Genomic DNA, 23,733 nt, shown 5'->3' with positions numbered 1-23,733 from the left:
ATCTGTTTCTTACATTGTTTTGTTTTACAAATGTCAACTGGCCTACATCCTGTACTGACCAAAACAATGACTCTACACAGGACAATGTATCAATTATTCATTTACAAATAACTAAACATAAACTATTGGAGTGAGGAAGAAATAATTGCTGGGCTTTTAAGTGGAAGTTATTCAACCTCAGGGGCTCTGACTCATTGTTTAAGCAGTAAGGTTATAATAACATCATCAACTGCATCTCTCCAGGCTCCTACAACAGATGAATTTCACTCCTCAGCTGGCTGGTGGCCATGCTGTTTGATACAACATATTTGACAGTCGAGTCACAGCTCAGGCTCCCAAAAATTAGACAGTGTGAGCAACATTCAAGGAAACAATGTTCAAGGGTACAGACCTGGAAATGAATCAGAAAGAAGTCAGGAAAAATCCAGTGGCAGAGAGAGATCCAACAACCCTGTATCTTCAAGAGAAAAACGCAGCCAACCAGAAGAGGGATGAATTCCGATTCAAGTTACCCAACCTCGGCACAACCTCCAAGTCTCCTTCCACCAATGCCATATCAATTGATCTACCGTGAAGGTGATTCAAACCAGGATGCAATACCATGGCCAACAGTGTTTGTACACTTTACACATAACGCTGGAACACTCCTAAAAAAAAAAAAAAAAACAGGTGCAAAACTGAGAGGCGACCAGAGGAAAACTGCATGAAATTTTGCAGATGCTTCTTTATGTCCACCAACTTACTAGGTCATATGAGAAACACTGCATGAGACCTAACAATCTGACTTGCACATTTTAACTGAAAAAGACTGAGATCACTCAAACAATTACAGAGTCCCTACTAGCACATTTCAGGCCAAAACCCGCTCTGAGTTCAGTCAAATCCGAGCCAAGTGAGTCCGGAAATATTAAGATAAAATAAAAATAAAAACTAAAAGGTGACAGAGAAAATTAACAACTCCAACAGCCTCAATTTGCCTCCCAGTGAAAAAAAAAAAGAAGAGATAAGCTTGTCGCTGTCCGCTTCAGCAGCAGCAGCAGTGTTTAGCAGACTGCTCTGACGCTGCGTCCTCTGCGCGGAGCAAAGACATCCCAAAAGCCTCTGTCCCGTCACCTGGAAAAATCCTTTATTCTGCTCTGTGCACCCTGATGATGACCTGACATCTGATGGAGCTGACCGGACACCGCGGAGACACGGCGCTATGTGAGGAGGAGGTGTAGGCTATAGGGCACTTGCATCAGAGTCACATGGGCCCGGCAAAGAACTTAGACATCCTCCATTCCCTGCAGTGATATTCTGATGCTGCCTGTCGCTAAATATAAGATGTCAGCTCAGTCCACATCCACAGACCACTGAGAATAGGTGAGCCCTGCAGGCCCGAGTCCAGCATTACTGAGAGAATAACTTGGCTGCCAGATTTCTTTCTTTTTTTTTTTTTTTTTTTTTTTAAAGAGGCCTCACATAACCTCTCATCATATACGAGTGGATGCCACCACTTTCTCCATGCCTGAGCTGAGCAACATTCAGGTAAAGTTGAGTTATGACGACCTTACTGGAAATTTTCATGAGTTATGATAATTAAGATTTACCATTAGGCAATTTTTTTTGTTTGTTTTTAATCAGAGCATAGGCAATGAGAGAGGGATGAAGACATTAGAAATTATGGAGCATGTAGGACATCAGGCCACTGTAGAGATAAGCACACATAAAGAACTTTCTCCCTGCGTGAGTTGAAGACCACCCACTCCCCTTCACGTTATTGTATGTTGCATCATGTAAATGCCATTCATTGACTGAGAGGGATTTGTAGTTTTATACCGAGGCGCGCCGTTCTCCTATAGGGCCAAAGCCTAAAATACTGCAGTGTGGTTTATTGCTGCTATAGGCTCTAACTAACTAACTAACTCATAGTAGGTCAGCTGAATCCACCAGACATGACAACTCGTCGCTGGCCTCAACTCAAAGCAACCTACAGCACATCAGCACAACCCAGTTTCACATCCCCGAAAAAGTGAAATTATTACAGCAAAAAAGAGAAACTATAACTGCTTATGAGGCTCCACCACACCCGGATAGATAATGTCTAGGCGCCGGAGATCCAGAGACTCCATATGATGCAGCGTTACACAGTGACAACATGACGGGGGATTTTGTTTTTAAATGGGGGACACTGCGTGAAAAGAGCAGAAAAGGGTGCCGCGGCCCCTTTGAGGACTGCCAAACTAAAGACGCACCTACCTCCTCACGCAATAGTCTCCAAAGAGATTGCAAGAGGGAGGGGAGGGGAGGGGGGGTGCACAGAGGTGGAATGTGGGGGTGGGGGGGATAAAACTATCATAGTCATAAAATAATGGTGGCGAGAAAAACTGCTACGTAAAACGATTTTGCAAACGACGCATTACTAGTGTATCGGGAGCATACATGGTAGTTACAGTCGCCACTCAGAGAAGTTTGACGTGATCTCACTTTGATATCCCATATGCGTATGTTTCACATTCTGACACAGTGAAATGTTATTCCATCCAGCGGCAGGCCAACACCCCAAATAACCTGCTGTCTCCCTCTTTCCTACCGCGTCGCATCACAAGTCCATGTTTCCCCATTTGAAAATCTCATCTTCCCTACTTCTAACTGATGCCTCGCATGTACATATTTGTCCATGTACTGGCAAGGAGCCCTCCACAGACGCTAGGAAAAGATGCTGAGAGAGAGGGACCGCTCTGCGGCACTGGGATGCAGTCAGTCGACAAAGTAGCACTGCGATCCATCCCACGACAAAAAATATCAGACAAGGCAGAAAACAGATTGTCTACTTACTTTTTCTCGCATTAACAGAAATCCAGACAGCTGTCACTGAACTGCAGATGTAGGAAAGAGTCGGGAGTAACTGCGGCTGTCGCCATATTGTTGCTGCTATCTTCCTTCCCAGTGCGTGCGGCTACCCTGCATAATTGATGACTCTCAGCAAATTGTTAGGGAGTGTCGGTAAATGCCTTTAGTTTCAATAACGGACAAGAGACCGCAGCATCGTAAGCAGAAAAAAAAAACCCTGTTCACTGTTCATGTAATAACAGTAATTGATATTCTGGTTGGGTTTGTTATTGGCAACATATTTGTTTTCATCTCGATCTGCTATGAAAATACATAAAGTGTGTAATTCCATATTATCTTTAGAATTAAACCTGGAAGTTATAAGACACATTTTTGACAACTCTGAGTTTATAATGAGTGTTTATGTAACCTTTAAAACACAAGGTGATGGTAGGAAACCTAAACCCTAATGTTTGTTTTTTACAAAGTTTTAAATGTGTGTATACATATAGCTTTTCCGAAGCTTTTTACATTTTGACTTGTCACAGTCGGGAAAGCACAGGTACTACTAACGACATTAGAATTCATCCATCGTCAATTTTAATATTCACACCTGCCAAAATGCCTTCCCTGAAAAAAGTGTATTACTGTAAGAAACACTGCCATTAGATCCATACAGTGTACTAAAGCCCTGCTGACAACATACTAAATCCTACCAAGATCCATACTCTGGTATTCCCCCTTAAGCATAAGATGTCTACTGTAAAAACAATATGATACATAGGAAGGTTGTGAGACAAACCTCATAGGCTTAATGTCTGCCCTACACAAATCAAAATCCTGCATAATATACTATACAATGAAACATTGTAATGCGTATGATGCAGGCAAAATGCATGGACATTTGCCCCATTAATCCACAAAGCTGGTTATTCAGTGGTTCACAGTCAGCAAATTGGTGCTATATGGCGCCATATATTATTATCTATTCTATAAACCACTTGAATTCCTTTGTTTGTGACTCTCACTAAAGAACCACTGTGGCAATAATAGGGCCACTTAGTGTTTTTGTTGTAATAGTTCTCAAGTCAAAGTCAAGGGGAAATCTACATTTTAGTACTGAGGAAGTATAAGCATTATCTGTGACTGGAACATGTCAACCTTCATGAGGTTTCAACCCTTACTTTAATGAATACAGTTCACTCTACACCATGCTGTCTTAAACAGACAAACAATAAAAGTTTATATGGGTTATTCAAGAGGCTGGTTTTGTAACTGTATGCACATTTCCAGACTGTTTTTGCTGTACCATAAATGGTCTATAATGTCTGTAGCCGGAGAAGGTGATGTTTGTTTGTTCGTAAGGATTTGAGAGTACCAACATTGTGAGCATCCACTGCTCACACTGAGTCACTGAAATAAGTCACTTTCAACATATTATGGCCCCTAGTCTATAGCCTTCACCCTTCAAAATACAGGGTTGGAGGATTTTATACAGGAAGTGTTTTGAATATGACCCAACAATGTCTCTATCTGGTGGACTTTTGAAGAACTGCACCTTAATGTCTACAGGAAGTCTAATGCTTGGCATGCATCTTCATTCGTTAACCTGCTTTTCAGTTCAGTGTTCTAGCACATTTCAATATTGTAAGCATGGGAAATATTTAAGAAATGAAATCCTTTACCTTGTCTGACTTGAAGTCGGACTTAGGTTGTAGAGGAGCTAGGGAGAGGGGCTTCTAGGTTACCCTGGATAGCGTTGCAGCACAGTGACCCGGCCCCTGACAGACGGCTGAAAATGGATGGTTAAAGCAAAGTATTGAGTAAAAATATGTTTTACAAGACAAAGGGATTTAAGGATGTGGACTAACTATTACATCTGGCAAATGCATCTCAACTAAACTTTCTCATCCTCAGTAAAGAGCAGCAGGCAGCCACTATGAAAAAACTCTGCCATAGCAAGCATCCAGGGCTGCTCCCAAAAAGGACCACATTAAGGTATAACTACCTCTGTGTCATTTGAACATTTACAATTTCATGACAACTGAGGAAATTATCTGCTGATGGGGACTATGTGATACAATCGAAAGCTTCAGAACAACAAACACATTTTTAGCTGTACTGTATGTAGGTTCACTGGCCTAAAATCGGGTGGACGATGTTTAGAAAGGACTTCGACATCTATACTGTTAACCAAATAACAATGCAAATGCCTTCAATAATGTATCAGTGGCTACATGTAACCTCTATTAGTCTGACTACAATGACAAACACACCACCACAACAGTTAACCAGCAAACACTTCAGCTCTGTGGACCATTTTCTTTTCCTCTTTTAGCTCAGTGTTTTGATTTGATGGTCTGCAGATTTACTCTTTGATTCACACAGATGGCAGACCAGTCTGTATGGCAGTTAAACGAACTTACGGACTAATATTAGCTACCTTGTGTGGACTTTTACCCCCAGTATTTTCTGAGAAGTTGATGGAGACCTAAATAGAGCTAAAAGGAGAGTGGATACTGGATGGGGGATTAAAATATGATTCTAAAATAGTTATTGTCAATCAAAGTGGCTTAAACCTCAGTGTTTCGCTAGTTTAAAAGTGGCTATAATCAATATTTTAGCTATAATTATGAATCAATTGACAATGTGAAAACAATAGGACAAAGTAAAAGGGAACGTGAAAGATGAATTTGCAGATAATTATCACCTGAATCTGCAGCTCCTTTCAGCTTCATGGCAAGTTTGTTTAGCACTCCGGCCTCAAATACGCTGTTGGTTGTTTTGGTTCACACTCATGGCTTTAGCATCGTTTTCGGGCACAGGAAGCAGTTGTTTTCAGCAAAAGAGCTGTAAAAAGCCACTGTATCAGTTATAGCAGGTTTAATGGTACTTAAGGCAACAGACTGTACGTGGAGTTTGGGCAACCAAAACACTAGAGTTAATGAATTAACTCTGAGCTAGCTAACTCTGTAGCAATACTCTACTTCCTGTAATGTTAGCCATGAAATGTGTTCCCTTAAAGTTTGCAGTTTCGTCCATTTCCCTTTTAGAGTGGACTTCAGCTGTGCCATGATGGATTTCTCCGTTTTAAATAAGGTTTCGCAACAGTAGTAGCATAATACAAACAAAAACACAAAAACTTCCTGTGCACTACTGTTTTCGGCTTTTATTTTGAAAATTTGCACCGGACTTGCCGTGCTCGCTCATCTCTTACTGTGACTAACAGCTCGCTTTGGTTTAACCACAGTCTGCGCTCGCTGCTGGTCGCCAGGAAGGTCAGGGTCAGCAAATATGTCTCTTCTAATGAGATTTTTCACTTTAGTTGTCAACGTGCTATGCCTGCCCCTTCATGTGATACACGCCGTCGGCCTGTATGAAATATACAAACGTGTCTTCCCAATTTGTCTGTACCGGATTTCTATAACGTACAACAAGAAAATGCACGACAAGAAGAAGGAGCTGTTTCGCAGTCTGCCAGAGTTCATCAAGCCTGGCGGACAGCTCACACTTTTGGAAATCGGCTGCGGCACCGGCACAAATTTTGAGTTTTATCCGCCCGGTTGCAAGGTGATCTGCACTGATCCGAATCCTCATTTCCAGAAATATCTGGATAAAAGCATGGGCGAAAATGATCACCTCACATTTGAGAGATTTGTGGTGGCATCGGGGGAAAATATGGGGTCAGTTGAGGACGGATCGGTAGACGTTGTTGTCTGCACCCTGGTGTTGTGCTCTGTCAACAGCATACCGCAAACTCTGCGAGAGGCGCACCGTATCCTGCGGCCAGTAAGTTGTCTTGCTACTGAAATGGCCAGTGGTTCACATTTAGTTTACACCCATCAAACACGCTGATTTGCAACCATATCCTGCATCATTAATATATGTATTATATTGTTGAGGCTATACTGTTCTAATAATAGCTTGACTGAATATGAATAGTGCAACTGTGGATTCATCGCTCACCATTGGAAGTTAATGACTAACTCGATTAACAAAAAAAATAGTTTCCTTTGCTATAAGCATTACATTTTACAATGTTTAAAAGTCACTCTTTACTCTACTGTTTATATTCAAATAGCTACAGGAGTTTTATATGTATCCAAAACTGAATGAAGACTGGAAACAAAATAGGAATAAAAAGGGGGACTTGGAGTTAAAGTTCACAGAACCCAAGTGAAAAGTCCAACTGATGAATTACCTAGGTCAATATTAGTTTACATATATCAGCCAATATTAGCTCATTGCAGATATATCAGTATAGGAATATATGTTGGCCCATAAGAAACAAGACATTGCAGTACAGAAATGTCAAAGACATGTTTGAGGTAGAGAAAGTGTCATTATCACATAGTTTGTTCCCCAGAGAGCACAGACAAGTTTATTCTGCAATTGTAAAATGTCCCACTCACTACATTTCTTGTTTTAAAAACTAATTTAAGGAAATACTTAAAGTGACTTCAAGTTTCTTTCCAGGAATACTTGGAATACTCCAAAAAATGTTGGAAACATGTTAAATTTTAAAAAAGAATACTAGCTGATACATCAATATCAGAATTCTCTCAAAGATCAATATATTCAACTGAGTTGTAGATTTTTTGGTATGTGATGAAAGGATCCTTAGTTATCTAACAGGTGGCCACAGGGTAGTCAGAAAACTACGAAACATATTCACTGTAAAATGTGTATGTAAATGATCAATCTGCATCAGGTGGAATTTATATTTTTTTTTAATTTGCATGGTATATACGTTACAATTTGTGTTTTGCAGGGTGGAGCCTTCTTCTTCTTAGAGCATGTCGTTGCAGACGCCTCAACTTGGGCATACTTCTTCCAGCACGTTCTTCAGCCTGCATGGTACTACTTCGGTGATGGATGTGAGGTCACCCGTGACACGTGGAAACATCTGGAGGCAGCTGGATTCTCTGAACTCAAACTGAGACACATTCAAGCTCCATTCCTGTTCTTAATCAAACCGCACATTGTAGGCTATGCTGTAAAATAAATTGAGTCAAGTTAGCTTTGTAGTAAGCCTCCCTCACAACTAGTGTGTGAATATGCCAATCACTTAATGCCTCTCCTCTCCATTGTCATGTGATTGATCACCAGTGGTAGAGATAATAGTCACTTTGATACTAATTTTATTTTTCTACTGAAAGAAACTTTCAGTGTTTATGTTTCGGTAAGTCAAATGATGTTAACACGTTGAATAAGCACCTTACATAGACAGCACACAATATTGATTTTGTATACTGATTAGGTTAAAAAATGTCTTTGTTTTTTTTTATCTCTGTCCTCCATTCCTCACTCCCAAGTAGCTTGCTAATAAATCAATCTAATACTGCCGTAGAGAAGTGCTGTCTGTCAGAGTTTATCTGTGTGCTACTGCTGTATTGACAGTATTTGTAGACTGCCTTTGATGATCTGACACCTATGTACATTTTGTTGTGATTAAGGTTATTCTGTCAAAATGTTAGTGATTAAAGAGTTGAATCCTCTGGTATAATCTTTATATTGTTCTATTGTATTATTCCATATTAAACAAAATTGAGATAAAAAAAAAAAGAAGAAGGGGGAATTGGGGCTTGTTACATATCCCACACATGCAGATTTGTCTACTTTGCCACCGTGTGGTGAGACATTGTCGCTCAGGTATTACAGAGTAATCTGTTGATCTTCCAAAGTCACCTGTGTGAAAATGCTCTTAGCTAAGCTCTGTTTAACATCCCCTTAGAGGAAAATGAAGACGTGTCTTATGAAATTCTGCAGAATACTTTGCTTTGCATTGACTTTGCCCTTACAGCTAATGGAGGTGACAGGCCTGTACGGTATGTACAAACGTTTGTTCCCCCTGCTTGCTTACAACATTACATTTTCGTACAACGATAAAATGCACAAGACGAAGAGAAATCTTTTCCGAAACGTGGGCAAATTTGCACACAGCGACGGGACGCTTCGCTTGCTGGAGATCGGCTGTGGCAGCGGGGCGAACTTCCAGTTCTACCCATACGGCTGCACGGTGGTGTGCACTGACCCCAACCCGCACTTCGAGAAGTACCTGCGAATGAGCATGGAAGCAAATAAGCATCTGACATATGACAAGTTTGTGGTTTTGTCTGGAGAGGACATGAAGGAAGTACAGGACGAGTCCGTGGACGTTGTTGTCTGCACCTTGGTTCTCTGTTCTGTCAGCGATGTGCAGCAGGTGCTGCAGGAGATCCGGCGCGTCCTCAAATCAGTGAGTCTCCATATGCTGCCTTCACGTGCGGTTGGAAATATTTTTATCTGTGAGTTCACATGAATGTCAATGAGCCCTGGGGCCTTTAACATTTTACTGCTATTTTATACATTTGTTTCTGTTATTAAGTAATCTTCCACAATGTGAAGTGTGTACATATATGTACTGGGTTGCAAAAAGTATCCATTAAGTACAGCACAGACTACAATTGAAGTTACTGAATTATTATTTTTATTATCTTTTTTACGTAGAGACCCAAAAACCAAGCACTACTACAGAATAATACCAACTGCGTATCACTGGAAGTTTGTTTGAGTATGTCTATTTGAAAATATGAATATTGTGAGCACACTATAAACTAAAGTAAAAAAGGAGCTAAAACTAGGTTTGGCTATCCTGTGAAAAGTTGTCACACACTGAACCCATCACAGCAAAAATGAAGTGTTTCTGTGAGTATTTGACTGGGTTGTTGTTGTTACTGATGACTTGAAGCCTAAAAACACTTTCTTGGGCTTTCTGAAAAGGCTGTGGATGAGCTGTCCTCCATGCTGAAACAAGGCACTAGATCAGTCCCACTTCAATTGTCACATTGAAGATTTGGTCTTGGTTTTCTCTGCTTTCTACTATTTAAGATATTTTTTTCCAGTCACTTTTGATTATTGTCAGAAATTAGAATGATTTGAATGAAATTTGACATTTACTTCAGAATGTAAACACACCCATGGCAGGAATCCCTCTCCTCTGCCTTAACCAATAACAGCTAGGAAGTCAAGTTCAGACGGTGTATATTAACAAAGTAACATAACCAGATTTGATTGGAAATGCAATAACCTGGTTTTGCTGGCTGTCTCTTACAGGGTGGAGCCTTCTACTTTTTGGAACATGTTGTCTCTGATCCGTCCTCCTGGACATACTTCTTTCAGCATGTACTTGAACCTCTGTGGTACTATCTTGGGGATGGATGCATGGTTACCAGAGCAACGTGGAAAGATCTAGAGGCTGCTGGTTTCTCTGAACTTCACCTAAAACAAATTGAGGCTCCAGAGGTTACTTTAATGATAAGACCACATATCATGGGATATTCCATTAAATGACGGCAGAGAAGAATGGACAGATGTTATTTTTCCCTGTGTACATCATTTAGTGGGTATATAGTATTTTCACTCTAAACCCAGTCATAAGTCCCTCTGGGAATATTTTACTTCCTGCTAATGCCTTATATTCTTATTTAGTTTGCCATCACAAACCTCATGTGTCATGTTCGTTGGTCCACAACTAACATTTATGTCAAAGTACCGAGTCAAAATTAAGTCTGCAAGTTTCACATTATTAATTGCATTCAATCAATGAAAGAAAAACATATAGTGGACAAAAGTTAAAGAAAACACTGCATGAGCACACCCCTGTAGGTGTTTCAGATCTGTTTTCAGTTACAGTGAACAAAAGTACATAAGCCACAGTACATATTTTGAGTGAAAATATATTTATTTTCTTACAGAATCAGCAACATTTCATACACGGTTTGTTCTTCTTCCCCACCCCTCCCAAGATGTACATAATAAATATTACCTGGACACTGTGCTTTTTCCCTGATTGTCTAAGTAACTGCCAAGAAACAACCAAACAAACCACCCTCAATGTCATCTTTTCTGTTACCCTTTATATTCCATTGCACAAAAATAAGGAATGACAATTGTAATGGAGAAATGAGGGGAATTGCTGGTTCACAAAATAAAAAGGAATAATGTCTGTGTAGTAATTATACAGTCAAAATTCTGCAGATGCTGTTAGAAAAAAAAAAAAAATTCCAACAGCAACATTTTTAAAAACACAAGAGAAAAGGAAGGATACATTTAGAAACTGAGACTCAAAGATAAAGCTCACAATTTCAAACCTCCCAGTATTAAAAATGTACACAACTATAAATGTTATAGCATTAGCAAATTTTTAAAAAACATCAGGTGGAAAAACAGCCAATTTCTTTTTTATTTGTTGAGTAAATCTCACTGCGATCATAAGTCACTTTTATATCAAACAGAGTAAAAAACAAAACCTTGAGGATCTCAGCCTGAAATGAAGTGTTCCCAGAAACCCCAACATGTCCAAACGGCTGAGCTGTGCCGCTGCCACATTACGTCTCAATCCTCGTCTTGTATTCAAACAAGTTATCCCGTTTTAACACAATAAAGGTCCTTTAATGTTTTGAGTTCTTCAATCAATGTCTTGTTTTGGTTCTCAAGAACAGCTACACGGTTTTCCAAGCATTTCACATATTCCTTTTTTTTCCTTCGACATTCACGGGCTGCCTCTCTGACAGAGGGAAGAAAAATGTGAATTTAGTTCAACTGAGGGATCATGCAATGAGTGCATTTAGAAATTAATAAGTAATAAATATATGCTATTTCACAATTATGCACAAATTTTTTTTTTTTTTACTTCATCTAGTTTGTTTCTGGTGTAATAGTCCTCCTGTGCACTGTTCAACACTACAGAGAGGTCAGCAAGTGGCCATTCAAAAAGGATGATTAATGATGTGTCAATGAAAAATCAAAGGCAACACCCAGGGTGGAGCAGCGTTGTATACTTGGATTTATAACATTCCAACAACAAATATTTGAATCAGGTAATACATAGATCATTCAACACTACAATGTTGAGATGAGCATTAATTACAATCAACACGGTACTCTCCATTACTGCATATATCTGATAATTTATGATTATTTTATGTTTTCCAAAACATCAAGAAACTGTGCACTTACCTGTTTTTTGCAAGCCTGATTTCTCTCTTAAGTGTTGGATCATCAGTCTTGCTCTGAGATAGTCCCACAGGAGAGGTCATAACGACAGTCTGAGGCAGGGAGCTGGATGTGGGCGCTGCTCGGATCTGGTATGTTTGTACCTCACCTCCTGCACCTGAGAGAAACCCAAGAGTAAAGGCACAACAACAGGAGTCATAAGAGTTCTGCAACGCAGCATGCATTACTTCAGAGATCTTACTTAAAAGATTAACCACACCATTTTTCTATTAGTAAATACTGAGACAACAGATTTTAAACCTATGTAAATGTCCTGTTCATCGTCTTGATCAAAGTAAACGGTAGAATTAGCACAAAGCTACACAGTACACAATAGTAGGTTTTCTAACTGATATAGTATCCACTTGCACAAATTTCATCGGCCATGGCATGCTGGTTTGTTGCAAGATACTGTGCCATTGACTATCTCAAAAGACAAACACATTTTTGAAATCTGCCCACCATCCAAACTGACATCCCCAAACAAACTAGAAGAAATTTAGATAAAGTTTGTCAGACTATGCTATTTTCTGCTCACCTTGTACAACAACCTGGTTGCTAGGCACCAGTATCTGCTGGCCATCAGGTGTCTGGGCGTACTGCAGGATGGTGGTGCTTTGCTGGGCTCCACCAGAGTTGGCCATGGTGACAGCCTGTAGACCCTGAATGCCTTCGGACCCTGGAGTCGCCAGCTGGATTGTGCCATTAGCGGCTATGGTAACTGGAAAAACCACACAGATGACAACACAACTGAGAAAAGCAGCAGGCTAGGCTATCATTCTGGGTACTGCAAAGAACTCTTTCCTGATAAGTTAAAAAACCACACAGGCTCGGAGCTTTGGGCCATTAGATGGCTAATACTCAAAGTGGTTAATAGCTAAAGCGACAAATGGTCTCTGGTAGACAGCTGTATCTAGTGAACATACTAACACAAAAGCATCTCTTTTTTAATGTAAGTAAGTAGAAGGGAGAGGTTCATACTGTACTGGCCGCTGCTGGTCTGGTAGATTTGGGTGGTGGGTACTGTAACACCTGTCACTCCTGTGGATGCTGGGCTGTTATCCTTTCCCTCAATGTGTGTCACTTCCTCAGATGAAAGCTCATTTAGGATTTTTCTACAAGGTGAGAAGAGGAAGACTCCTTGAATTACTATTCATCAAACACAACTGTTTCTGTGAAAATTTCTATCTTTACTGTTTGTTTTTGTATTTTTACCTGTATGACGGCCGCCTTGCAAGTATTTCTCTGGTCTTTTGGGTTGTTGCTCCACTGTCTGATGAGTCCTGTGAATCTTCACTATCTGAATCCTGGATCTTGAAATAAGGAGATGAATTAACAAGTGAATATAAGTAATTGTATAAAATGGTGGCTGCTTATATAAAGAAATTAAAATAGATAGAAAGATAGATACTTTATTTATCCCCTTGGGGAAATTCATGTAAGCAGATGAATTAAACAGAAGCTATCGGTTGGTCTTACCTGTGCAGTCTGCACCTGAGGGGACTGAATGACTGACGACTGTGCAGACTGGATAACTCCTTGAACCTGAAACTGACCCCCTGGCAGTTGTACCACAGCCACAGACGAACCACCCAGTGACATCTACAACAAACCAAACACCATGACAAATCCAGAAAACACAGTATACTTGTCATGGTAATTGCATTCAATGTGTACAGAAAAGTGAGTTCAGAAGCACACTGAAACATCATTTGGATTTGAAAACATTGCTTAAAAGGGTAATTTCCCCCGTACTGTACAAAACATATTTCCTAAATTTACCCCTTATGGCGTCCAGCCAAGGAGGTGATTTTGGTTTCATGTGTCGAGGATTGAGATATCTACAAATGATGCTTTTGCCACCACCCCAATACAATCGAAATGAATAGAATTTTGCTTTTTTCCTCAGAGAATTGAAAAAATACCATTCAAAGACTCAGCATTAACATGTCTTTCAAGAGACAATGCCCTGGTTACTTTGGATAATCTACAGACCTCAGTTTCCACTGGTTCAACTGCTGAAATATTCCCTATGAAAGTCCTGAATAACTGAATGTTAGTTTTGCAAAGACGAGTTATTGCTGAATTTTTCTAAAATCTTTTTTTTATATTTTGAGCCCCACAAACATTACCCAATTCTCCACCTTTGAAGTGGGTTTATGGCTGAAAATTTCAAGATGAGCATCACATAAAGCCAAAACTATCTGTATGACTAGATGTCAGAAGGGATATATAGACTTTTTCTATTTGGGTGAACTGATCATTATGAGTCTAGTTTAAGAAACCTACTAATGATATAATTTTATCTAAGTGAACACATAATGGGTATTGTCACAATATGATTAAGTATGTACTCATTTACATTATTCAACAATCATGTGTTTACAGTTCTATGGTGTGTATGCTTAGAGTCTATAAATGCTGACAGCCAGTCAGATGCCATAAACTCAAACAGGAACTTAAAGTCCTTCAAGTACAAACTTTTTTTTGCTGTCAAGATAGAAATTCAAACAGCTTCTAGTACACCTACAAGGATCAAGTAAAGACTGCAACAAGCTATTCACACTAAACACTATTTCCTGTAATCCCTCCATATTACAAAATTGACAGTTAATTTAAAACTTAAGTACGATAAATACTTCAATTGTCATTTTACAAATAGTTTATACTGCTATATGCAATACAATTAAGATAAAGTTTCAATTCAGATTATTGTTATCTAACTTTGCAGATAAAGCCTGACAAAATGGGAACTATGTGGATGCCTCTTAGTTGTCTTTTTGGATCCATCTTAAATTTTAAGTCATATTACAGCAAGAGTTAAAGCAAACTTGCTACATATCAACCGGAAAATAACCTGTTTTAATAAGACATCTTTAGACCTTGTGCTTTCAACATGACATTCATGAACAAGGTGGAATAGTGCTATTAGCACAGCAACTGCTACTGAGGCACTGTTTGGCAGTGTTTGAGATACTTGTTAATGGTATTTTGAAAGGGATCTATTCGTTACCTGTTGGGCTATCTGTGAGAACTGAGAGGATGTGATGGTAGTGGGAATGGTGGCAGTCTGTGAGTCAGTGCCATTGCTGCCCTGCTGTACTTCTTCCATAGTAACTGGGAACAAATAAATCAATATTACTGTTTTACAATGGCTCTAATCTGGTACAACAAATGTCTGCGGCGGGGCTGCCTGTATTACGCTGTAACTTACTCCGCTGTGGCCTGTGCGCTTATTCTGCAATTTTTGTGAAAATAACTCTTCACGACCAGTGTGGAACAGACCGCGGCAATATCAAATCACGGTTGCTTATTTGAGATAACCAGTGGTTTCTTCTAAAGTTAAACGTGTGCATTTTAGCTAATCAAAACTCGACTTCCTTTTTGGTTCAATCGTGTTAGCCAAATGCAACTAACGATAACATGGAGTTACGGAACATAGCTAGGCCCGGCAGTCTACTATTAACTGTTTTCACTCATTATTTGGCGTTAAATGCTAAATTTGACCAAGTGGCCGACTCAAACCCTGTAAATCGTTTACAGCTGAAATGTAAAGTTATCGCGTGAGTCATTACTACTAGAATGTTCGCGCTCACCAACGTTACCGCTGCTAGTTAACGGTAGCTAACATTCAGTTAAACGGATGTTAACCAGTTTAAATCGTTAAATACAACCGCTTTCGAGCTACAAGCAGAGTAAGTTTCGCTACTCTGGTGCACAGGATGGATGAGCTTTTGTCTCAATGAGCAAATATGTGTAACTCTGTCACTGGCACGCAAGTTACCGCGTCAATAGACGTCAGCGATACGGGGAGCCATTAAGCTAACTACACCTTCCCTTTTCGTAAAACGGCGAGGAGTTGACGAAGCAACAGCCGCCATTACCGCCACAGCGCAGCATACAGCCATACGAGCACAAAAGTACCGCTGGGCCAGCCAAAATTTACCTTTTCAAAAGCCGCGTAACTGCTCTTGTTCACAGCGTGGACTTCGTGCAATTCGGGTGTATACTTTGACACAAGAAACACCCTGAAAAGTTACTTAGCAGCAACTGCTAACAGCTAAAAATACAAAGATGTCAGCTAAAAAAAATAGCTGACCACTTTTTTCCCAAAGGAAATGGGCGGTGCTGTTAGCAAAGCCGCATTATGTAATAGTTTCTCGAGGCTTTGTGATTGGTGAAAAGAGTTTGAGCAACTGGTGGATACACATAGAGTGGCAAAAGTTGAATTTGTTACTTTTCTATAACCAAAACTAATTTACTTGAGTTTTCATTTTATGCCGCATTGTATTTTCATTCTGACACATTTCATTGGGAAATATTGTACTTTTTACTTCACTACATTTACTTGACAGCGATTGTTACTCTGACGATCAAATCATATGTCTATCCCATAAAATATGATGAAAATTAGCTCTGCATCCACCAGCTACAGCATGTCTATGCTGCGGACACAATGCATTGTTTATATTATTACAATATTGTGACAGTGAAAGCTGAAAGAATAACATTTGAAGACCTGAGGCTGATCTTCCTCTTGTCACTTCAAAACGCAGTGAACATCACAAGAATAATAATCCAAAGAGGCTATATAAGACATTGTGGTCTGTTTCAATCCATGTTACACTAATACTAAACTCATAAATATGGAGACACCTTAAATGATTAAATGTTTTTGTTTATTATGTATTACTTTTACATAAAGTATAAAACAAAGTACAACAAACCAAAATAGAAAATAAGTGAGAAAAGTGGGAAGGGGTGTACCACCTTGATTTCTTAACTACACGAGTTAAAACACCTCTCTAGCATTAAAGATTCATCAGTGGATCACGCCCTAATGGAGCAATTTAGAATTTACCAAATAATTAATATACAACATATCAAGAGTGCATACACAAAATATTGATAGAACAACTCAACAGAGATGAATACAGTCTTAAGTACACTACTGGTTAGATTTCATCAGTCCTCTGTTCTTTGTTATTACAAAATGTATAAGCATGTATAATTCACCAGACTGTGCAAGCTATGAAATTAAATTGCACTGTCTTTGGGATTGCATAGTGTGTAAGAACTCTGACGGAGAAAAAGAGTGGAAACCAAAGGAAGCCCTTGTTGACTTCCTAGCGAAGCAGGTAGATGGTAGATGGACACTGGTTGCCCGTAACCCCTCTTTTTGCTCATTAGGTTTGCAAGATCCGCAGTGATTACAAGGAAATTTGTTTTGACAAACGTCTACATTTTATGGGTAGTATTCACAGATTGCACCAAGGGACCACCTGGTCCATCCCTGTGTTATGAGTTTTGTTCCCTGAATGTACAGTTTCATACATACATATCTCCCCCACCTGTGCCTCCAGATGAGATGTGCCTCAAGCTGATTTCTTTGTGTGCTTGGCTGAGTCATGCAAACACTCTGCTGCTAACATAGGATGCAATGTTAAAGCTAGGATGAAGTGCTATTAGTCTTTTTTCAAGTTAGACTTAAAACTGAGCAAAAACAAATATAAAGCATTATATTTCTAAAATTATTAGCACATTTAATCTAAGATGAAATGGGGATAGTTAAATCAAAACTTGAGTCCACACAGTAGAAACCTACTGTGAGTACCACCAGTGCAAAGTGCAGTAATTCAATGGATCATACTCCTGTTTACCTTGAAATAATTAAACATCTTCTTAATAATGTGTTTGGCATGATTGAATGTTATAATGGGACAATTGCAAAAGTCCAAAAATAACAAAAACTATTTACATGTTGACATTAAGGGCTCATCACTGAAATACAGTATTATCCTGTACAAAGAACCTATAAATTATGGCAAGGAGCACAAGGAAAGCACAAGGTTGCAGGAAACCAAATACATTTCGCAAAAACATCTTAATGCAAATATTTTTTTTACCCTTTTCTTTTTCATACACTTACTTTACGTGCCAATCAAAGATGTTTCAGATGTGGCTCAGCTTCGCAACTGCATTCACAAGTGCTTATAAATCCAGTGACTGAACACAAAATAATCCAGATACATGATGACTTGCCTCTATTGACTACAGACTTACAGTACCAACAACAATCCTGTTGGAATTCAAAGTAATTCTTTACAGAGTTGCACAAACACAAAACACAGTCCTAATGAACGTAGAGTGTAGAGAGGAAAAGGAAAAGGGCCGAACTCTCAAACACTTGCTCTACTATGCAGTACAAAACTGAGAGGGGTGTGAATCTTTAGCAACACAAAGTACAATGGCAATGGATATTAGATGAACAGATGGGGGCCTATTTTCTTTTTGTTACGTTAAAATAACCTGGTAGCCTGAAAACAGTCATGATATTGGTTTTAGCTTTCTCATCACACCATGTTTTTTTTCCCTGGTATTAACAGTGATAGCCCTCCTGGTAAACTCTCAAATACCCTCAAGCAAGATTCCTAAGAATAATATATGCTCCTGTACCATTCGTCATAATGCCTCATTGTTATAATAAAATAGACAATTTTAGAGAAAGTGCAATGTTACATCTATTCTGACTAACAATGCTTTAAAGTTATTCATTTTTACCCTCCAACTAATATTCCACCTCAAAAGTACTGTCCAGTCTTATTTACAATTGTCTTTCTGCTACTATTGTAATCTCCCATCTTAACTATCCAGAAACCATCAACTGAGAGAGATGAGTCAAGCATTTATACATTTATACAATTAAAAATATCTATACAGAAACATACAGTATCTAAAATACAAGGAGGCCTTTATAGATACAGTACAGAATATGGCCCCTTTCCTCTTTTACTTTAAACCCTTTGGATATCTGTCGGGATTTCCATTACTAGTCAAAACCAAACGAGAATAAACAGCCATTAATAACGGATTCATTAAAAATTAAGATAGGAATGTATGGCTGAAGTTTTATAAGGCAGGAAATATATATGAGGGCAGAAAAATTTATTTGGCTTCATTATCATGGGACAAAATAAGCATTTTAAATAATGTACACTGACTGAGACTAGCTACTAGTTTCAAGGTTTGCTTTCATGTGCCCTCTTATTCATCCATGTTAGTGAGAAATGACAAGGTCTCAGCACATGCATTTGTGTGCATTAGTTTGAAAGCTGCATGTGAAAATATTTCAAGTTGTTGATTTAAGTTAAGTAGCTCTTGGAATCTGTGTAGACACATAAGGGAAAGCATTTTAAGAGGTTTGTGGTAAGTATAGAATAAGAAGATGGATTTTCACAAAGACATTAATATAGTATTTATATTAAAAGTGGTCCTGTTGTATGTGTCGCTTGCCCCTTTCCCCCAAAAAGTGCAACAGGGACTTTTTTTTTCTTTGCCATAAGCAACACATGTTGCTTCAATCCCATTTGCAATATTCTATCTATAAAACACAGTGAACAACTCCAAACATGGCAGATCCAATCACAGACATGCAGTGGCCAAGATATGCTGGTGTCACACAGGGGCTGGGTAGCAGTATATGTAGTTCATGCTTTTCCTTCTCATCATCTGCCAAGTCAGTAGTCAAATGTTAAGATGATGGTGCAGAAGCATCCAGACTGTGGATGATGGCTAAACAAGCCCCTCACATGTTGTAAGCAACATAGATGGGATCCAGCTGGTCAGCGAGGAAAGAGTCGCGTAGGTGCATACGTTGCTTCTCTCCCCTGGAGTTGATGGGTATAACACCAGGGTCCACAATAACCACCACACCCACGATGAGGTGGTGCTCCTCCAGGACCACGTTGGTTATCAGAGGCACCAGGTCCAGTGCATCCTGCTCTGAACCACACAGCTCCGACACCACCACCAGCAGGTTGGTCCATGTAAACACAGCACTGTGAGAAATGAGAACAGGGTGACTGAGGGTGGTGTTCAAACCCAAAAGCCATGTTAAAGGAGTATTTCAACATTTGGGGAATTGTGCTTAATCAGTCTCCTGCCAAGAGATGACTTAAATACACTAAACATGAAGCTAGCACCAGTAGTAGATGGTTAGCTTAGCACAGCACAAAGATTGAAAACAGGCTTTGATGAAACGTAGTACCTCTAACACTCACTTTAATCCATATTAAAACAAAAGTATAAAAATGACAAGCTGTTGGTTGTATGGGGGAAACAAACAAGATATAACATGTTAATTAGTGAGCTTTAGTGTTTTGTTAGCTGTTTCCCCTGTTTCCAGTTTATGCGCTAAGCTAACTGGCTGTATCAGAATCATATTAAAGTATGCACATGAGTACATGAGAATATATTAATAAAATGTGCATATGTCAGGTAGATAATGTACATCAGGAGCATTCTCACCTCTCAGCAATACTGCGGTGAGCCCGGGACACTGAGGTTTCAATGTCGATTGGGTGGTAACGCAACCCTCGTAGCTCCAAGGTCTCATCCAGTGAGCCCACCACAAAGAGAGCATCATGCCGATCTGAACACAGAGATACAGGCAACATAGTCAATCCAGAAAAGTTTGTAGACAAAGTGGAGGAAAATGTAAACAGCCAGGAATGTGCTTACTCCGATTTGATAGGTTTCATTCAATAAAAGGTTTCGCATAGGGTTGCATTTATCATCTATAATCTATCTGATAATAAATTCATCACGACTTGACTGTGCTGATTCAATCTATTTTGTTTTGAATCAAGGTTTTAGCTCTGTAAGGGTCTATATACCGCCACTGGCATCCAACAGTTCAGTCCTCTTCACAAAACCCAAGTATCCGGTTCTGGCCCATAAGGTCTGCGGGTCTCCGAAGCTGAGTTTGGTATTGAAGTGGTCGGCCTGAAGACTCTCCTCTCCATAGATGGTGTAGTAGCCACTGGCATTGTGAGGGCTGTTCACCCAGACCTAAGACAGAGAAGGATACGCTGGGTCACTGCTAGGTTCGATGGGAAGAACATTTTTGGTTTTGCCGCGATGTCGTTACAAAAGGAGAGTGTCTGTTCAGAACTTCCTCTCACCTCTCCAAGATGAGAATCACCCAGTGGGCCTCTGGTCTCTGGATTCACGATTATCACCCGCACACCTGGCAGTATCTGCAAATAAAACGAAATGTAAAGGCACCGTGGAGTACACTGTCAACACGCCTTTAAATTAACCCTTCACAAACTGAATCTGCTCCGCTGGAATGCTTATGGAACATCTCACCTTGCCAGACTCCATTAGAGGAAGACTTTGAGGTGCTCCTCTCTCCACCAGCCTCACTCTGAAATGGCCAACAACACATACACACATAAGTAGACATATGCAGTTATTCAAACTAAAATTATTCAATGATCTTTCAAATTGTTCTTTTTCCTAACAAGGTTCCAAACATCTTCTGTAACCAGTTGTGCTGTTCAAGGTTGCTGGGTTTATCAGATTTATGTGGGGGTACTTTTTCATTTAACATTTACTGCTTCATAATGTGAAGCCTTTTGAATTACTGTGATATAGACACAGGTTGTCTGCAGATTATGAGACCGTTTCAAGCCATTTTAAATGCTGTTTCGGAAAACATTTAAACATGAATAGTATTTTTTTTTTTTATACGCACAATCCCCCCGTTACATTTTGCCGACTTCAGACACAACAGGGACATTAGACCTAAAGTTCATATATACAGTGAGGGCCTGACTTCCAAAAACAAGTCTCTGAATTTAAGTGTCAATTCAGGACACTTAAGCCTTGTCAAAGGTTAATGGTAATCCCAGACTGAAATAATCCACATGACCTCACCTGTCATGGCGGAGGGACTTCATGTCCACATACACTGTACATGGGTCAGGACCAGTAGTGCCCTGTGACACACAGCGGACAGACACATACATGTCAGACTCAAGGTTTAGTTTACAGTGTGTGTCTATGTAATGTGAGGTTATGCTGTACCTGCAGGCAGACGGCCAAGTTCACCCTGGAGCCAAAAGCAGTACTGACAGCTCTGGACGACAGCCCCACATCCTTAAACAGCTTGGAGAAGGAGTGTGTGAGGGCCAGGCGGGGGCGTTCCTCCGCTATCACCACACAGCTCCGCACGCATGAGAGGTTCACACCACGAGCCTGAGAAAGACGCGCGCACACAGACACAGACACAATGATCGTCGTTGAAATGACCATGACTCTTTATTTATCATAGTTGATGCCTCTCTCCTTACCTTGAGTAACTCAGTCTGAGTGCCCAGCCCTTTAGTGCAGAGCTCCATGACAGAGTAGGAGCAGAAGGTGTCTCTGATGCGGTACTGACTGAGTGTGCTCAGCCACAGAGACGAGCAGCTCTCCAACTCAAAGGGAGGAATCAGGATGGATTGGTGACCTGAGTAAACACTGTCAGACAAGAAATGCAGCGGTGATTAGGGGAGAAACACATCAGAGGAAAAACATAACATGTGGGCTTTGTGGGTAAAATGTTTACCTTGCGAGGCACCACAAGACAAAGCCCAGACCACAGTAAGGATCCAGGCAGATGGCTATTTGGCGAGAGGAGTACAGTTCACACTGTAGCTTTATGGAGCGACAAAGTGCACTAACTGCTGCATGAGAGATCTGTTACAGACAAGAAGACACGTTAGAACATCAAAGAGCTTCACCCTGACTCTGAAACTGTCTAACATCAACATGTGAGGTTTGATATTTCCTGAGAGCAATCTTATGTTTTTTGGGTTTTTTTTTTTTTTGTAATTTAGTTTACTGGTTCTTCTTAGACTTTACATCAGACTGAATCATTTTCAGGTGCCGAAAAAGTCCCTGTCTGGCTGCACTGCATTATAATCTATTCAGGTTAATGTCCTTTTCTATGATGGATTCACCACTGTATGTTTTGAACATCAGTGCTTTATAATGATGACATTGCCTGATTCTGTTCATAATGTTTGTTTGTCACTTCACTCACTTTGGTCTGGCAAAGGTCAATAGGCAATAATAGCTGATTGACTGGAACTTATTGACTCATTTATTGTTGTTGTTGCTTGTTTTATGCTGTTGATTTTTTTTTTTTTTTTTTTCATCTGCAAATGTGTGCAAATATGTGAGATGGCACATCATCTAGGTTTAGCAAATTATACAAAAGTATAAGAAAAGTACACCACCAAACAACAAAATATGCCCATAAATGCAAACACATTGCTGCCTGCAAGGCATTGCCTAAACAGCATATTGGCAATGGTTTTTGCAAGCAGCAATGTGCTTCAATGTCTTTTTCCTGCAGCAAGATTCATATTCTAAAAGGTTATAAGACTGAACTCAGCAGCTCTAGAATATCAGGTGGTTACAGGACTGTGATCAAGAGGGAACATAAATATATTTGACAGTGAATCTCATGTGTTTCACCTTAACCCCAGTGAGCATGCCTGTGGTGGACACGCTGAAGTCCAGATAAGCTATCATCTCTGCCGTGGGCGGCTTATAGATCTGTGGAGGCCGACGGCGGGGAAGGTCATCTGCGAACAGGAACAGTGGGTGTTTTACAGAGTACAAAGTAAACATGGAATTATTTTGATCAACGATGACACAGCAAAATGTTATCATTTCCAGGTGTATCTAATACTGTTCATTTACTTGTTGTGAAACTGATTCAAATTCAACTTTTCTCAAGGAGAGTTTCACATAATAAAAAACACACAAGTCAATACATGCTAAAAGGAATAAAAAACAGAAACATATTACAGCTGTGGGCAGCAACTAACCCAAAGTACACCAGGCACATCACAAATCTACCCACTGAGCAAATTTAATAACAACACCGGAAAATGCATTGCAGAGATAAATGCACCACTTCCTGTTGGTTTAATGCTGCAAACTGTCACAGCAAATGGTCTGCAATGACTGATGACAGTGGCCCTGACAGAACTGAGTAATTCATGCACTACTAACCTTGCCTTCACTGTGACTACTGCTACTCACTACTGA

The 23,733-nt window shown here is 39.8% G+C and overlaps 5 protein-coding genes across 7 annotated transcripts in view; 2 read left to right on the top strand and 3 right to left on the bottom strand.

Moving 5' to 3' along the window:
• The window catches only part of scn8ab (sodium channel, voltage gated, type VIII, alpha subunit b), a 50,498-nt gene extending 47,591 nt beyond the window's left edge, over window positions 1-2,907 (bottom strand). Inside the window, exon 1 of the mRNA XM_023423481.2 lies at window positions 2,818-2,907. The gene's annotated coding sequence lies outside the window, so the exon portion shown is untranslated. The remainder of the gene's footprint in view (window positions 1-2,817) is intronic.
• A 3,126-nt stretch (window positions 2,908-6,033) lies between these two features.
• On the top strand, window positions 6,034-8,323 carry tmt1a.1 (thiol methyltransferase 1A, tandem duplicate 1). The gene is made up of 2 exons (XM_023423693.2): window positions 6,034-6,600; window positions 7,583-8,323. The coding sequence occupies exons 1-2, from the start codon at window positions 6,106-6,108 to the stop codon at window positions 7,814-7,816; spliced, it is 729 nt and encodes a 242-aa protein (XP_023279461.1). The 5' UTR covers window positions 6,034-6,105; the 3' UTR covers window positions 7,817-8,323.
• A 95-nt stretch (window positions 8,324-8,418) lies between these two features.
• LOC111667646 (thiol S-methyltransferase TMT1A-like) lies at window positions 8,419-10,628 on the top strand. The gene is made up of 2 exons (XM_023423371.2): window positions 8,419-9,049; window positions 9,907-10,628. The coding sequence occupies exons 1-2, from the start codon at window positions 8,552-8,554 to the stop codon at window positions 10,141-10,143; spliced, it is 735 nt and encodes a 244-aa protein (XP_023279139.2). The 5' UTR covers window positions 8,419-8,551; the 3' UTR covers window positions 10,144-10,628.
• atf1 (activating transcription factor 1) lies at window positions 10,516-15,955 on the bottom strand. Of its 3 annotated transcripts, none has more exons than XM_023423368.2 (8): window positions 15,794-15,955; window positions 14,861-14,964; window positions 13,327-13,449; window positions 13,063-13,160; window positions 12,829-12,962; window positions 12,386-12,568; window positions 11,812-11,965; window positions 10,516-11,359 (listed from the first exon to the last, which is right to left on the bottom strand). In XM_023423368.2, the coding sequence occupies exons 2-8, from the start codon at window positions 14,957-14,959 to the stop codon at window positions 11,215-11,217; spliced, it is 936 nt and encodes a 311-aa protein (XP_023279136.1). In that variant the 5' UTR covers window positions 14,960-14,964; window positions 15,794-15,955; the 3' UTR covers window positions 10,516-11,214. The 3 variants fall into 3 exon arrangements, with proteins under 3 accessions (XP_023279136.1, XP_023279137.1, XP_023279138.1); XM_023423369.2 differs by lacking the exon at window positions 15,794-15,955 and adding an exon at window positions 15,062-15,723; XM_023423370.2 differs by lacking the exon at window positions 14,861-14,964 and having other exon boundaries at window positions 15,794-15,954.
• Window positions 15,956-16,504: 549 nt separating this feature from the next.
• Window positions 16,505-23,733, bottom strand: part of dip2bb (DIP2 acetate--CoA ligase B (putative)b) — a 37,551-nt gene continuing 30,322 nt past the window's right edge. The window contains exons 28-37 of the mRNA XM_087178575.1: window positions 23,155-23,344; window positions 22,241-22,371; window positions 21,984-22,152; window positions 21,718-21,888; window positions 21,568-21,629; window positions 20,998-21,055; window positions 20,811-20,885; window positions 20,523-20,697; window positions 20,155-20,278; window positions 16,505-19,685 (exon numbers count right to left, since the gene is read on the bottom strand). Of these exons, the coding sequence (XP_087034701.1) occupies window positions 19,433-19,685; window positions 20,155-20,278; window positions 20,523-20,697; window positions 20,811-20,885; window positions 20,998-21,055; window positions 21,568-21,629; window positions 21,718-21,888; window positions 21,984-22,152; window positions 22,241-22,371; window positions 23,155-23,344 (1,408 nt within the window). The 3' untranslated portion in view covers window positions 16,505-19,432. The remainder of the gene's footprint in view (window positions 19,686-20,154; window positions 20,279-20,522; window positions 20,698-20,810; window positions 20,886-20,997; window positions 21,056-21,567; window positions 21,630-21,717; window positions 21,889-21,983; window positions 22,153-22,240; window positions 22,372-23,154; window positions 23,345-23,733) is intronic.

The sequence above is a fragment of the Seriola lalandi genome, unplaced genomic scaffold, assembly GCF_002814215.2.
Source record: "Seriola lalandi dorsalis isolate HSWRI2012SDOR001 ecotype SW California unplaced genomic scaffold, Sedor1 jcf7180002054692, whole genome shotgun sequence".
Classification (NCBI taxonomy): domain Eukaryota; kingdom Metazoa; phylum Chordata; class Actinopteri; order Carangiformes; family Carangidae; genus Seriola; species Seriola lalandi.
The sequence above is the reverse complement of the archived record's forward strand: the minus strand, read 5'-3'. Positions and strand labels throughout refer to the sequence as shown.